General features: G+C 36.5%; 2 protein-coding genes across 2 annotated transcripts; one reads left to right on the forward strand and one right to left on the reverse strand.

Annotated features, from left to right (window-relative positions):
• The first annotated feature begins 70 nt into the window (after positions 1-70).
• paqr4b (progestin and adipoQ receptor family member IVb) lies at positions 71-5,683 on the forward strand. The gene is made up of 3 exons (XM_084433816.1): positions 71-346; positions 1,182-1,400; positions 2,490-5,683. Exons 1-3 carry the CDS (start codon positions 136-138, stop codon positions 2,921-2,923), a joined length of 864 nt encoding a protein of 287 aa, XP_084289942.1. The 5' UTR covers positions 71-135; the 3' UTR covers positions 2,924-5,683.
• pelo (pelota mRNA surveillance and ribosome rescue factor) lies at positions 4,580-14,868 on the reverse strand. The gene is made up of 13 exons (XM_084433815.1): positions 14,659-14,868; positions 13,532-13,624; positions 13,296-13,446; positions 12,915-13,005; positions 10,613-10,776; positions 9,397-9,457; positions 9,150-9,311; positions 7,707-7,753; positions 7,531-7,604; positions 7,290-7,361; positions 7,120-7,194; positions 6,958-6,989; positions 4,580-6,854 (listed from the first exon to the last, which is right to left on the reverse strand). Exons 1-13 carry the CDS (start codon positions 14,697-14,699, stop codon positions 6,763-6,765), a joined length of 1,155 nt encoding a protein of 384 aa, XP_084289941.1. The 5' UTR covers positions 14,700-14,868; the 3' UTR covers positions 4,580-6,762.
• Between the last annotated feature and the right edge of the window lie 1,879 nt (positions 14,869-16,747).

Raw genomic sequence — 16,747 nt, forward strand, 5'->3', positions numbered from 1 at the left:
TATCTGGTGTCAGAAAGCAACTTTTACCATCACTAGTTAGCTAAAACTAGCTAGTTAGCTAAAACTAGCTGACTATGCATTTATAGCTTGATTTAAGAAATTTGAAGAGATTACAGGCTTTCCTCCCAAAGGAAGATGAAAGTGGTCAAGGACATCAGAGCATATTTAACTTTTTCTGCAATGGATTTTTTTACTGGGCCAAAACTTCTGGATTTTAAGAATTCACCACCACATCTTCAGTTCAACAAATATGTCCTGAAAGGATACCGGCCTATATCCACTTACAGAGACTGTCTGCGAAGTTTGTTCTATCTGCATAATGAACTTGGGAACATCTATACACATGGTATGGAAAAAAATTATAATTTTGCGTAATACTGCAATGTCTAGAAATTCTTTAACATATGATCAACTGTAAATTTAGGAAGCTGTAAAGTAATTTTGTGGATGTTAAATTCAATTTTTAATTCCTGCATTATTCCACTGATGGGAGAGTTACTGCAACAAGGCTTGGGGAATCCCATGCACAGAGGAGGGAAACCTTGTGAACATGTAATTTAGGGCTACTTTCTCTATGGTTCACTCAGTAACACTCTTCAGAAGGGCTCGTAAATTGCATTACGTGGGATTACACCTAATCCGCGTTAGAGAATTGCTGCATTGGAAGTGATAATGTATAATTGCTGTGAGCAGTAAAAGTGCAGTAAAAATTCTGTGGGCGTATATTTTGGAAGGAACTAAAAACAGTTTTGGGAATTTAATGGATTTTCTTTGGAATTTTATTGGACTTTATAGAATTAAGTAATGCATTTAAAGCATTGTATGTCTTCATGTTAAAAAGACATGTTAAACCTATAAAGCCTGCCCTACTGTATCATATGCAAATTTCTAAGGCCTCTAAAATACCTTCTGTCCTCTGACTGATAGTTCATGTTTTTTTGTTTTTCTTAGGAAGAAAAAAGCATTTTAGTGAAATTGTCTTTTGCTGTGAAGTCTAAAATTACTTTTACATCATAGTAATATTTCAAGATGAACATAAAAAGCATAAAAAGCAAACCTGTAAAATTGTCCCTCAAGTCTAATTGGTTGATTGGAATGTTGTTCCAGGAACATGTATTTGGTGAAATCAGGTTCTGCCATATGATAACGTGTTTTTTTGTTGTTGTTTTTTTGTCCATAAGGTATCCCCTTCATCTGTTTTTTGCTATTTTTGCCTGTGAATATCCCATGGGCTGAAGTGGATGAGTGGTGGATTGGTGTGGTGCATTATCTGGCTTGTCTGTCTCCCACCATTTGTTCAGTCTTCTACCATCTCTTCATGAACCACGAGGGTGGAGCACATATTTATGACATATTGCTGTGCTTCGACATGGTTGGCGTCTGTCTTGTCAACACTCTCGGTGAGTGCCTACCAAATTTAGAATTAAATTTACGAATTTAGCAAGTCAGCGACTCACAAGAGAGGAACAAAAGCAATATGTTAGGAAGCAAGCTAGAGAAGAGAAATACAGAGAAGAATTTGTGTGTCTGTGAAATTGCATTGGTTTATGGGTGTGGGGTGGGTGTGGAAAAGGTGTGTCTCAGCTGCTTCTTAAAAGATGTGATGGTCACAGCCGTTCAGGTGGAGGATGGCAGCTCAATCCACCAGAGAGGAACAGAAAGGGTGAAAGTTTTGGAGTGACTTTATGCCTCACTGTCAAACAAGGCATCTCTCATTCAGTGACCTCAGCTGGCAAAAGGGATGACTTTGTTATACACTGCATTGTAAGAGAAACAGCTCAAAGGGAATCATTATTCATTTTGTAGGGAATTTCGAAAGAGTCACTTATTTTACGGCCTAACAAATGAATCATCCCGCGCTCAATTGAAATTGTAAATATCAACTCTGCAGCGGATATTACTATCCGAAATATAGTGAAAATACTATTATTAGCAAGGTAACAAGACCAGCCGTAGAATCAGATCAAAAGCACGCACATCCAAAGCAATATGTTGCTCAAATTGGGTGCTCGACAAGAAAATTAATAAAAAAGGAAAAAAAGTCGGCACACCATGGCTCCAAAAATGTGAAAATTTAATAATAGACTCACACACAGGTGGTAACGTTTCGAGTGCGTAGGCTCTCGGTCAGACAATTAAGAGTTGAACACACCATGCCTTTATACTCACAAGTGAGGACGTGAATTGATTTGTGAATTGATGAAATCTCAAGTTTCTAGTATCCATTGAACCTTCCACAGCACAAAATATTCTATAGTGTAAAAAGCTTATTTAGAATAAAATGTTCTTTACATTAAGAAGTTATTTTAACTGTTCACTTAAAAGGTTCTTTGGGCAACCAAAAATGGTTCTTCTATGGAATTACTCTATAAACTCTATTTTATTTTTATTTATTTTTTTTGCAGTATGTATTGATCAATTCTTGTACAAATCATTGCTGCTTTCAAGGGCCAAAGTTCAATGCATTCGTTGTACTTTTCTTTTTGCAGGTGCTCTGCCAATCATTTACATAACTTTGTTGTGTTACCCATCTTCCCGTTGTGTGGCGATGTTGGCATATCTCCTCCTCTCTGGCTATGGTGTTTACTGCGCTGTCACTGCACGGAATAATGTGCACCGACTGCAATCTTTCGCCTGGCAGGCGTTCTTCCGCTTCGTTCTCTTTCTGTTGCGTCTGACTGGCGCAGGTAGAGGAAGCCCCGCATCCCTTCGTCTCTACCTCACCATGGATGCTTTGGCATTGCTAGGGGGACTCATCAATATTTCCCGCCTGCCTGAGCGTTTCAGTCCTGGTCGGTTTGACTACTGGTTAAATAGTCACCAAATAATGCACATCATGGTCATCCTGTCCATTCTGTACTTGCACTGGGGCACGCTGGAGGATTTAACGTGGTTAAAGGTGCATCACTGTCCTGATGAATAAACTTGCAGACTGATATGTCATCATGATATTTAAAGAAATCCAGGGAAATTGTTTTAGAGTTTTCGGTGTGGTGATGTCAATTGGTAATCGAATGCTACTTTCTTTGATATATATATATATATATATATGAGTCATTCCGTGTTCAACTCAACCAGGGGTCCCCGGCTAAACAGTTTGATTTTGATCTTTTTTTGTCTGGTGAAAGAAATACATAAATGAAGAAGAAAGCCAAAATATGAAATGTTTATGAAAATATGAAAAGACCCACATTTGATTTTTGGCCACTGAAAATGTGTTCAATTGACCAATTTACTCATGGAGCCACATTAAGATCTCCATATCTATGGGATTGTACCATATTGGGCCTTTAAAATGAAGATACCAAAAGAAAAGTTTGTTAAAACCAAAACATAAAAAGGACAGTAAGATATATTTAATACTTCTTGAGTTGCAGGCATGCAAACTTGGGGAAAAAAACACAAGTAGTGCTTTTTCCCATTTTTTAACTGTCTCCGTTGGCATAAAATGCAACAAAGATTACTAAAGTCAACAGATTTAACTAATAGACCTACCAAAATAATGATGCTGCCATCTTTCTAAAGTAATTTTTACCCCCCTGTAATTTGGCTCCAAATCTCAGGTAAAAATTTGTCATTTTAACCACCCTCTACAAAATAGTGAATTACTCAGCAAGTATACATCCATGATATTTAATATTTTGGCATTCATCACTATTTATCTTAGTATTTCTGCAGAAAAAATAATGACAAAATCAAAAATATGAGCCGGGGAAGTTTCCGCAATTTGGTTGATTTGACACGGAATGACCCATATCCTATTTACATCTACAAAATGACAGATTAATTTACACTACAGATGTTGATGGGGGCACAAACTTTGATGTCAACGATAATATATAAAAAGAGTCTATTATATGGTTAGTTTTGCATTTAGCACTGTTTTTCACCACTGTCTGCAGTCATTTAAGAACAGACCTAAGACCTATTTTTGAGTCGAGAACCAATGAATACCATGGTAAAAATGTATTGTAAAAAAAAAAAAAAAAAAAGAAGTTGTGAAGGAGAACCCCAATACAATGTGCAATGATAATCTTTGAATGCACTTTATCCTTCTAAGGTTCAGAAATTCAATCCAGATGATTGTATCCTGAATTTTATGGCATTACTGTTGGCAAACCTGATGATTTCTATTTACTAGGTGCTACATATGTGAAATATGAAATGTATATCAATATTAAATTACTTGAATTAAAAAAGCAGTTTTTCTGTAACTCACTGAAGTATGTAATCTAGGCATGTGTGGGGAAAGTTTATATATGAAAAGTATGGACTCATATTTTCAACAGTGCAATATTTTCCATTTTAGCGATTGATGATGACACAAATAACTTAAAATTGTGAGGCTTGTTAAGGTGTGCTATTACTACTTTGTTAATATAAAGACTAGAAAATGGACAAAAATACAAAACCATGGGTCCTTGGCAATATCTAGAGAACAATGTCATGGTGACCTGTGGATGTGCTCTTCTACCCATTCAGCCACTCAGCAATACCTTAGCATAATTTCTTTGTGGCACGTGTTGAACAAAGCAGAAAACATGCAAAATGCGCAATGAACTTATATCAACACATACAATTGAAATATAGTAGTCCTTTATGAAGAAGACAACTACTCAGTGTCCTCCATTTGACAGCGTGCGCAAACACGGGCAGTTGACACATGCACACTACAAAATTTCATCTAATTTCACCTTTGTACTCTTTTAAACTAACACAAGCTAGCACTCATCAACATGGGCATCTATTATTATGATCTCCAGAAATTTGTTGTTTCGTCTCATCCGTTTCTTTTTGGACTGTTAAACAATGGACTAGGCCAGTGTTGCCTACATGTGAACCATCTAGTGGTAATTTTGTAAGCTATTTTTTAAATTTAGTTTTCTGCCAAATGTCCTTTTCAGTTTTTGTCAACCTGTCCTGTCAAGTTTTAGTTGACGGTTAAACTATTTTGCTCAAAATTGTAATCTTGATTACTGATCATGATTGTTGTCATTTGAGGGTTGTTGTTTTTTTCTTTTTTTTTACATTGTATCAGAATGATTGTTCTTTCACCTAAAAGTACAAATCAAGAAAATGTCAGCTCACACGCACGTTTTATTTTAGTCATTTACTCGTCTAGTTTATTGATTTTTATTTTTTGAATATGATTTATTATTATAAATTAACAAGCTCTACATTATGACAACTGGTAAAACTCAAAAGCTAAAAGTTAAATTCTTAATATTAATTCCATATTATGTTAATGTTTTTCTATTAAAACAACAGACTTTGTATTGTCATAGAGAGAGGACGCATAAGTGCATTTATTCTGCAACCACACTGGTGATCCATGTTTGGATTTATTACAGTTCATCACTGAGAATGTAATCACAGATTTAGCCACAACAAATAGCACAACCGCTCATGAAGGAATACAGACTGGCTGTATTACTCTTTTATTTGAGCAGAATATATCACAATGGAGATCGTTAAACTCCAACTTATGTTTGTCTGTGTTTTCAGATCATCTGAATTTTTTCCACAGTGTAGAGAAAGCGTGTGTGCATGGTTTCCAGGTTGCGAAGATTAAGTAAAACACGGCAGAAAATGAATCCATATAAAAGAAAAGCTCTGATTTGGGGGATTTAAACTTGACATCTGGCAACCCCAAACATGAAAGCTCGTGGAGGCTTGATAAAAACATTTTTCTTTTCATTTTCCGTGAAGAATATAGGGAGAGATTTTGGTAAAGTAAAAAAATTGTAAACTATATTTTAGTCTCATCTTGATTCGTCAACAATTGTCATGGAAACAAAAGTCGTATTTTAACACTAGGACCTACTAATTAGTGCAACAAAAATAAAATAAAATAAAAATCACATGTGAAGGTTGAGCATATGCAGTTAGAAAACCATGCTGCTGCTCACATACAGTAAGCTTTTACTACTAATGCTAATCATAAAAGATTTACATCATGAGCAGTGTACGCATACCAGGGTTGCCAAGTCTGCGGTTTTCCCACAAAATTGGGCTTTTAAACTGTTGACATGGGTTGATTTTTTTCCCTGCAGGTTGAAGGTTTGACATTGACATATTAGACAAATTGTATTTGTTGATTGAAATGTCGGTATTGAAATATGTTATCCATTCTACCAATGATTTAACTGTCCTAGAGGAGTTGTTATTCAGAATTGGCGACCCTGAAACATACCCTAATGTATTCATAAAAAACTAAGTATTCTTTGGATTTTACTAGCAGAGCTGTTGGCCTGTTACACAGCAAACGCTGTCAGTGTGAGATGTGTGTTGCGAACAGAGGTATAAGACAGTGATGTGTAAGACATGAGTCATCATCAACGAAGAAAGAAGTTACAATAAATCTAAGCTACATATTAACTGGAAACGGCCACTGCATGGCTAGGTAAGTTGCATTGCTATTGAGACTAAAATGTGTGCAATACTGTAAATGTATTAAACACTGTTTATGCTCTACTTAGTGTGACTACTTGAGTATATTTGCCACTACTTCAGTGTGACAAACTGTGATGCTGACAAAGAATTGGTCTATTGAAACTGTTGAAAATGGCATGAATGGTGTTATTCGGCGTAGTATTCATAGAAAAAATGTGGACTCAGTAAGATTATTTTGTAATTGCATCAGTCACAAATAATCAAAATTATCAAGGTTTTTGTAAAACTTCAATTGCTTTTAAATCCTTTATTAAGGCCATTTAGTCCTTAATGTGAAGCATTCCCAACCTTTCACACAAGACCATAATGTTAGTCTTCATCAGAGCTGCTGTCCTCAGCTTCAGACACGTCAGCGATGGGGAACCTCAGGATGGCCGCCACTCCACTCAGCTGATTCAACTCTACAGAGACAAATCGCACCATTTCAGACACATCCAAACGACCCACATTTTGACGATCCAAAATAATTCTCTCTGAAACAAAGACTTTGAAAAAGTAGCTTACGTTCTCCAGATACATGCAGGCTTGAGAACATTCTTAAAGGAAAGCAGGAGGGAAAAAAAGTCAACAATATTGGTGAGCAAAGAGCAAAGTTTTTCCCATAACGCATATAGAACTATAAATGCATGACATTACTGAAATTGAATTGAAAATTCATATGAATACCTGACAGTTCCTCCATTTTCCTTTACACCGTCTACAAGCCGAACATACCGACTACGGGTGGCTATGTCTTGATGTCTATCATGAAAAAAAAAAAAAAAAATTATATATATATATTTATTCTATATGAAGTCATAAAAGGTAAATAATGAATTTATTACTTTCAAAAGTACCTGAATAGTTTGTCACTGATCAATAGGATGTCAATGGCTAAAGCTTCACTCGCTCTTTCCACATGAGCCAATCTGTCCAGAAAAAAAGCTTTATTAATGGATGAAAAGACTGTTATAAATAATCATGTATCAATAATTTTACATGTCATTGATTAACCTGAAACGCAAATGTGTTTTCTCATTCAGGTTGTGTGTAATATTGACAGGAATGACTAATTTAAATGGTAGTGAGTTTGATCACCCATAGAAAGCTCGATCAGGCTCCTGTTGAAGCATCTTGTAAAAGTCTTCCAAAGCCTTTACCTCTCCAGCAGCCTAAAAAAAAAAAAAAAACTCTCATAGCAAAAAACACTACACTGTGCTTGCAGAATGCTACAAGCTTTATATATGTAGATGTACAAATCCAAACTTAGTCACCTTGGTGTCAGACAATCGAGCCGTGACTGCTGGATCACACAGCACTTCTGTAGAAGTAAAATCTCACATTTATAATGTCACTTTAAAAACGGAAATTTCAAAAAGTTGACTAAATAAAATCCTCAATATACATTGCAGCATCACCTCTTTTCTCACAGTGTCTGAAACGGTTTGATCAAGGATTCAGTCACTCTAAACCCCTCCTTTCCGAGAGCTTACTCTGCTCTGATTGGTCAGATGGCCCAGTCTACTGCTTGCAGTGAGTGTCAGAAACGAAAGGTCACTGTGCCAGGCTGCAGCTACAACTACAGTGTGCTTGAATGCTTGAAGTAGACACCGTCTGCTATAGGCCAATGAGGACCATAGGCTGGCATTATGCAAATTTGTAAGCAAGACTGGAGTTACTAATGACTTGTTTCAGGCAGTTCAGAATCGGTTCTTTCTTTTGGCAGACAATAACTCCATTTATCATGCATATGATCTTTGAAACTTTGCAGACCCTTTGCATTCAAAAACTGCTATATTACACTACATGAAAGGTAATAAAAAACAAATTCTCCTCAGTATAAATCACCGTACAACCGTGGCCAAAAGTATTAGCAATGACACATTGTGTGTTTCGCAACGTTGGCAACTTCTAATGATCCAGGAGCAATTTGGTGATGATCTGTACATTTTCCAGCATGATGGAGCACCATGTCACAAGACAAGAGTAATAATAAATGAAGTGGCTCAGAGATCATAACATTGAAGTTTTGGGTCCGTGGCCAGGCAACTCCCCGGATCTTAATCCCATAGCGAACCTGTTGCCAGTCCTCAAAGGGAAGTGGACAAGCAGAAGTTCACAAATTGTGATCAACCCCAAGCACTAATAAGACAAGAATGGATCACCATCAGTCAGGATTTGGCCCGGAAACTGATATCCAGCATGCCAGAGTGAATTGCTGAGGTTATAAAGAATATGGGTCAACACTGTAAATATTGACTCTTTGCATATATTGAATGGTTTTCCCAATAAATGCCTTTAAATTCACTTTTACATTGTTTTTAACATAAATATGTGTCTGCAGTGTGTGTACACAACCACCCTATTATGGTAAAAATCCTTCCATTTCATTTGCCACATCACAATTGCATTGCGACATCACAATGTAAAAGGCTCTGCCCACGACTGGCGACTGAATCGGTATTAATAGCTCAGCTCCTCCCCTGAGTGAGCCATACACGGCAGAGCTAAGCTGCAAGTGACTTTACATTATTGAATGCTATTATATTCATTAAGATACTGATTTAAGAACATAATGTCTTTTCATGGCCTCTACCCTTGTACCATTTATAACTGCTGCTATAAACCATGACAAGCCCATGATAAGCAATTATGAACATTTAAGGTTTTGCACATCCATACTTTAAAAGGTGAACAGAGGATTGAGGGACTCTGACCTTTGAGAGAATACTTGTGTCCGGATGAGGAGTGCACCAACATGAATTTGGATCTGTTCTCCAGAAGAATTTTGCAGTCTTGTCTTACTGCCTCTTTAAAGAGGTATGAGATGAACTGATCTTTCACAAAGCCTGGACTGGCCACCAGAATACACTTCACCACTGAGAAACACATAAATGTATGTGTGTATTTATTTGTTTATCTAATGCATATTCTTATCTGATAAAAAAAAAAAAAAAAAATTACCATCAAAATTGAAGTGTCTCAGAATGCCCTGCATGACAGCCTCATAAAATCGATCTAATGCCTGAAATAGAACACATCAGTGTCACTGTATATAACATGGGTCTCATATTTTTGAAATATACATGCAGTAATTTCTATATACATTGAACCTACTACATTTGTACAAAATGTGCAGTACACAGAGTACAATGCAACCAGAATTAATACCAGCAGTGACAACATCTTGTTCTTATTCTTAGATTCTTAAAGTTGAATTTAAAATGTATGGATAAAAAAAAAAAAAAAACAGCCGCATAACTGGTTAACCTTGAGAACAGAAAACTATAGCAAATACAATTATTCCATTCCCATTTGCTCCAATTACAAATGTAAAAAAAAAATATCCATGATTACATTTCCACAATTCTCCGAAAGAGAAAAAAAAAAAGTGAGATAAACTGATTACAGCAGTCATAAGAGAGAATGTCAAATTCACCACTCCCTCAGCAGCCGGTTAAAAGAAAAATCCAAAAATGTACTAGTTTTTCATCGCAGACTAGTTTAATGGAGTGATATAACACAAAGAAAGTATAATTTGAAGACATGCGAATCAAATATTAAAGCCTGTGGCGAGATGCCTGTTCCACAATCAGCATCACTCCTGACAACGACAACTCACTGTTTCTTTTAGCAATAATACACATAAATAGAGTTGAATTATTTCCAGTTCTTAAACCCAACCCAAAAAGAATGGGCCATATTTTCTCTCTTAGCTTTTCCTTTTTTTTAAAAAATAAATAAAAAAATAATTTTTGACCAAAATAAGCATGTTGTTCATGATGTTTTCCTTTGTGTTCTAGAACAAATTTTCTTAGGTTCTGTTTTCTTCCTTGAAACTGTTTAGAACCCCGTAGGATGTATATATGTATATATGTATATATATGTGTGTGTGTGTGTGTGTGTGTGCATATATATATATATATATATATATATATATATATATATATATATACATACAGTATGATATTCAATTTCACACAAAGCTATTATACATTCAAGCTGATATCTCTTGGTGAAGTAAGAAGTATAATTTACATTGATCTACTATAAAATTTAGGGAAATATGGATTTGGGTGACTCTACCAACAGCTTCTAGCTACCCAACATAAATATCTAGTGGTAACAGTCATTTTTATTTGTTAAATATAACGATAAACACTAAATTTTATCGGTTCACCTTGTCATGTTGAGCACAACTGCCTTTCCTCTTGCGGGGAATGGTGACCTCAACCTTTGCCCTGAGTAAGGTCATGGCTGGAGTTACGAGAACCAGATTGGCCAGACCTTCCTGCATCACGACAGCAGCCACATCTGCTTTTTGAGCGGGATCACATGCCTGCTCTATAAAATCAGGATTCAAACAAACTGGTGATGAGCTGGATCAGATTCATCAACTTTTTAACATACTCATAGCTGTCCTATGCCATGCATTGAAAGTGAACGGTGACTGCAGTTGTCAAGCCAAGATACTTGGTCGAATTACAACTACAAAATGTGGCACTGTAACTCATACAATAAGGCAAAGGCAACATGTTTAAACAAGGATCATGTTTCTTAATGTGGTGTCCTTATGAAGCACACACGCCTTTAAAAGCTCACATAAAAACGTGCATAAAAATAATATTTTCACTCCTGCCTTTTAGGTCATAAGCCGGAGACACACCAAGTCGACGCTCGGCCGTCGGGCAGTTTTTGTGCGTCGGCCGACTAAGCTTTCTTCCGCACCGCCGGCTGAAGTTGGTCCTCGTCGGCTTTTTTGGGGGGCCGATTCGACATGTTGAATCGGCGTCGGGCCGTCAGTGAGAGAGAGAACTCTGATTGGCTGTTCAGCTTAGTGAACGAGTCAGTGCATGAGAATAATAGCAAAACAGCAAGCAAAGAAGTCAAAACGGTACAGATAGAAGGCCGTTCCAATGTTACGTCATCTTACAGAGTGTTCCTTGGCGAATATTTCAATATTAACATGAGCGGAGTGGAATAAAGAAAGTGTTTAGCAGGATTGATATTCAAAACGGTAAGCATGCACTGCTTTGTTTATGGTTTGTGTATCTGCAGCGTCGGTTTCCCTTTTTGAATGACAAATATAGATGAATATATCTGCAGAAATAGACAGTTGTCTCATTTACAGGCAGGCATTCTAGCTGACAGTCAGCTGTAGTTCTCTCGGTGTGTTCAAGTGCAGCTTTTTCCCCCGACGCAGGCGACAACACAGCCGGCTTTCATCAGCACTAGTTCTTTGGCGTCGGTTTGGTGTGTTCCGGGCTTTACCCACACTTCTCTTTGGAGTGATGTGGAAAGAATTAAAGGTGTCATGACATGAGAAATCAAATTTCCATTGATCTTTTGACATTAAAAAAAGGTATTTGTACCATTAAAACGTCCTCCTCATTAGAAAACAAAGCATTTATGTATTCAAGCTCCAAAAACAGCTTGTTTGGATATTGGGGGACTTGTGACGTCACACAGTCAAATGCATTTGCATATGAATGCACGTCAAAAGCAAATAGAACCCATTACAATCACTGATGCTGTCTACACTTGATACAGTAGATGCTCGTTCACTTTATTCCACACGCTTGAGTCTGCCGACGAGGACAAATGGAAGAGTAAAGAAACTTTGTTGACGATAAAGCAGTCAGATGTATTGGATCTGTAAACGATTTAATAATGCTATGTCTGTAAATGACAGTTTTATATGGATAAACTCATGATTACTCACGTGCAATAGCGAGTGGGTGTTAATACTGTTATCTATGCACTGACGTTAGCCAATCATAACAGTGGCCGTTTACTGACAAGCCTTAAAGAAGCTGCTGCTTAAAAATTTATCATTTCAGACAGAGAGCCAGAATGAAGGTTGAAAATAAATGTTTCGCCACATATATACTTTAACATTATCAGTGAACCTCAAGGAACATATTAAAATAATTTTAAAAATCCATGTCACAACCCCTTTAAAGTCCTCATTTACCATAACAGCAGTAAAAAGTCTCTTCTGCTTCTTTATCTAATTAATTGCAATCAGATGTACTTTTGCTGACTTTTAAAAAGATATATTGGCAAAAGGTCATCTAGAACTTGAGGGTCAAACTAATAGTAAAAGTGATCACCAATGGAATCATTCAATTTCGGGCAGGAAATATGGTAAAGAGTGAGTGTAGACTCGCTTTTTACATTACAAGGGTAGACGGATGAGAGGCATGTCCTAAGTGAACGCAAATAGGCAATAATTTTTCAGCTTGATAGGCATGATCACCATCCATTTTCACTGTAAAACTTTCTTCTTTACAGATGAAAGAAAATTCCTGTTTCCAAAGTTGGGTGTCTACATGATGCTAAAATATTATAAAATTTCGTTTAACTTTTCTTTTTTTTTTAATAGCTCTAAATTTCAAACATTACATAGCATGTACAATTGTTATTAGCTAGAAAAGCTAATTTTACTCCAAAAATACACTAAAAAAATACCAACACATTACCAATTCTGTCCAGCACCACCGTGTCCCAGACTTTTTTGGCGAGAGTGAACTTCCTGTTGAGCTCCAGCTCAATGGTATGATAGGCACCCATCTATATAATGACACAAGACAAGAAATATGACTTTCATTCCAGCCTTCACATTTAGACTAAAATAATATATGGAATTTATCCCTAGGATCAATTCTAATTATAAATGTTATTCCCATTATTATTCAAATGTATGAAGTACAAATTATATTTTAGGTGCAAAGTTAGCACTATAGTTTTTAGTATCTAATTTGTATCATAAATTGCTATCAGGCAACAAACTTTTGTTGAACAAAAAAAAGTTGAAGTTAAATATTTTAGAAAGTACTAAACCATTATAAATGCACACTGACCTTCACATACTGGTTCTCCTGGATGTTTGTTCCTTTGACTCTGAGCTGACAGGCCTGGGAATCAAAGTCTATCGTCTCCACACATAAAGTCAGGGTGGTACGCACACGTGAACTTCCCACACTCCCCGTGGAGGACTCCGTCTGCACTTTCCTGTTTGTGACATCAGATTGTTTTCATCATTGAACAGATGGGAAAAATCTCTAATATTAAGTGTAATAAACCAAGACTGGCAGACCTGATGGTTGAGGCTCTGAGGCTGTCGCCCACCTGCAGCAGGTTGTAGGTGTGCCACATATCCTCTGCCTCATCAGGTATTAGTGTCACCTGACTAAAAGAAGGAATTGTTGGTAACAAATCTCCATGTTTGTGTTGTCACAGTATTATATACACACATATATACTTACACCCTGCCCACCAGTCTATCGGCTCTGATATAAAAGTATTAAATCTGACATGAATGGTTTCTTACCCTTAAATGATGATAAGTAACAACATATTTCAGGTTGCTGTGTTTGTTTGAAATTTAATGCAATTATAAGAACTTCTATGGCTATTTCATGATGAGTCTGACCACAATTCAATAAAAAAATTCAACCCAAAAACCACGGCCCACTTAATATTTTTAGCATTCGATATTCTGATTCACTCAGAATCAGAAATACAATAAAATACTTAAGTGAGGTGGTCGGACAGTGCGCTCTGGCATAATTTAATGTCATAAAATATGTTAGTGGCAGTGCCATTGTTTTGTCTCAAGATGCACACCAGTTTCTTTCTTTTTCTCTAAGGCATGTTTATAAAAGCCACTTAAATGTCCTAATTGAACTAAGGCCTAATACTGGCTTAATCTAAGCCCTGTCTGTGAAACCATTATGTTTGCTTACATTATCACAATTATTTGACGTTCAAGCGGAAAGTGGTAGAAAGTGAAATCCCTATTTTATTTGTAGAGTCTAAATATCATTATTCTCTAATACAACACTGCAGCTCAACCCTGAGGCGTATTACTCTCTATATACATCCGCAAAGGACTCGCCCCATACGGTCAAAATTGGGCGCTACAGCAAAGGCAATATTGTGTGTGTGAAAGTGAAACATGCCAAGTTTGTAAACAAAGCACCGGGTTAACAATGAGCATTGGCAGCATTTAGAGTATATATTGTACAGACTGCGCATTCCGAGTCAGTGCGACAATCTAAAAAGCACCACTGTACTATCATGTTTTTTTTTTTATTTAATAGCAAGTAACGTTACCCAGGTATTGTCATATGACACCATCACTGCATCACGGTACTGCCATAGCACTCAACTCGGAAAGCCCACATGATGATGTCCAAAAGTGCTGTATAGATTAACACTCACCCGGCATTATCCTTCTCGATGTCTTTATGAACCAACTTCATGGTCAAATAGGTTAGCTATTCAAAAACAAAATACATATTTGATTGCGAGTGTCCTAATCCATTTAATCGTCAATTTTGGCGACGTTTCCGCATCAGCATTGGCACATTCTGCCACTTTGGAATGAATCAGACGATTCGAATTGTCGCTTTCTGATTGCGTCATCTTTGGCTAATAGATTCTTCTTCTTCTGATTTTTAATGGCGGTTGGCAAACAACTTTTTAGTGTGCATTACCGCCACCTTCTGAAATAGAGTGTGGATCAAAATGGCCTACTTTACCCGCTTCAAAATAAATACATAAATACATAAAATAACTAAATAAAACTATTAATAATAATACATTATTATTCACATCATTATAAACACAATTTTAATAATAACTAAACTACAGTTTTTTCCAAAAAACTAAATACTGCTCTATACCCCACATGCCCTAAATTCAGTTGTAATATTTACTTCATTTCAAATCAAATTTTTTCTTTACTAAGCCAATCTTTCAGAATCATCCTTTCCTGCTTGTACCTAGGACAATTAATAATTACATGTTCTATTGACTCTATACTATTACACTGCTCACACAACCCAGTTTCATGTTTCCCTATTATTTTAAGCGTACTATTTAATCCAGTATGCCCAAATCTCATTCTTGAAATAATGTCCTCTTCTTTTTTTATTTCTATTATATTCTCTCATTCATCCTACCTTCTTCTGGATACTGTAGAACATTTTCGCTTTTGTTCCCATATTCCACTCCTCCTGCCACTTCTTTTTCATTTCTGCTTTGATTATGCTTTTAACTTCCGCCTTAATATAATTTACTGCCATATTTACATAGGTTTTTTTTTTTTTTTTTTACTTTTTGCATATTTGTCTGCCAATTCATTCATCACTCCTATATGGGCTGGAATCCAGATAAATTTCACTTTTACTACTACTTTATTGATTCTGTAAACAGTTTTGGCTATTTCCAACATAATGTCCTGTCTTGCTTCTGACTGCATGTTTTTGAAACTGGTTAGCGCACTACTTGAATCTGACACTATTAACACTTTGCTTGGCTTATTATTTTCTACCCACTTAAGGGCTAAAAGAATGGCCAACAATTCTCCTGTAAACACTGACAAATTATCAACTCTTAACATAACATTTAATTCTGGTATAATGAACGCAGCTCCTATTATCTGGTTTCGATGCATCAGTGTATATCTTAATAAACATAATATAATTTATGTTATAAATTATATAACATAATATTATATAACCCCGAAAATACGACTAGGCCTAGACTACATGTTCTGAGCAGGTGTTGTCAGTGAACAGGCTGTAAAACTGTTGGCTGAGTTACAGACACTCATGAAAAACTGATGCTAATGATCTGGGAAACATTCTTTAACAGCAGTCAAGTTGTCACTGTTTGTGTCAAACAAGTTGTGAATTTGTTGTAACATTAAAACAGGAGATCATGACTTAATCTGTGCTCAAAGTGATGCTCGGAGGTCCAGTGGTTTCCTCTGTGGGTGAACGAAACTTTTCACGTGAACTATTCCAGGATATGCCTTTTTTTCATTGGTTGTTGAGTTAAATCTTACCCAGATACAATAGGTCTATTTTCTGATTGGCTATTGTGTAGCCCCTTTCTTTTTTTTTGATTGGCTGATAAGTGGCAGGCTACGCGCTTGATTCCTGCTGGTTCCATAGTGAGAGCGGCACGGCCAGAGAATTTTTGGGCGCTGTGGATTATTAAATATATTAGAAATATTTTTTTCTGCGTGAGAAATACAATGTGTGGCGGGAGTGCGTGACAAAAGACCGAAATGAGTGACTGTCTGTGACCAATGACACTTGAAAGCCCTGGGGTAATGGCACAGTGGGGCTTAACGTTATATCCCCTATCCCTATCTCATTGACTGCATCTCCTAATTATCCAACCAAAGCTCTTAATCTGTCGTCTTTAATTTTCTTGACAAGGTTGTAACGTTGTAACACCTTCCGAGTCGGGTGGCTAATAGATTCAATACTTCCGTAGGTTGAAGTACTATATGCACTAT

The sequence above is a fragment of the Rutilus rutilus genome (assembly GCF_951802725.1).
Source record: "Rutilus rutilus genome assembly, chromosome: 16".
In the NCBI taxonomy this organism is placed as follows: Eukaryota; Metazoa; Chordata; class Actinopteri; order Cypriniformes; family Leuciscidae; genus Rutilus; species Rutilus rutilus.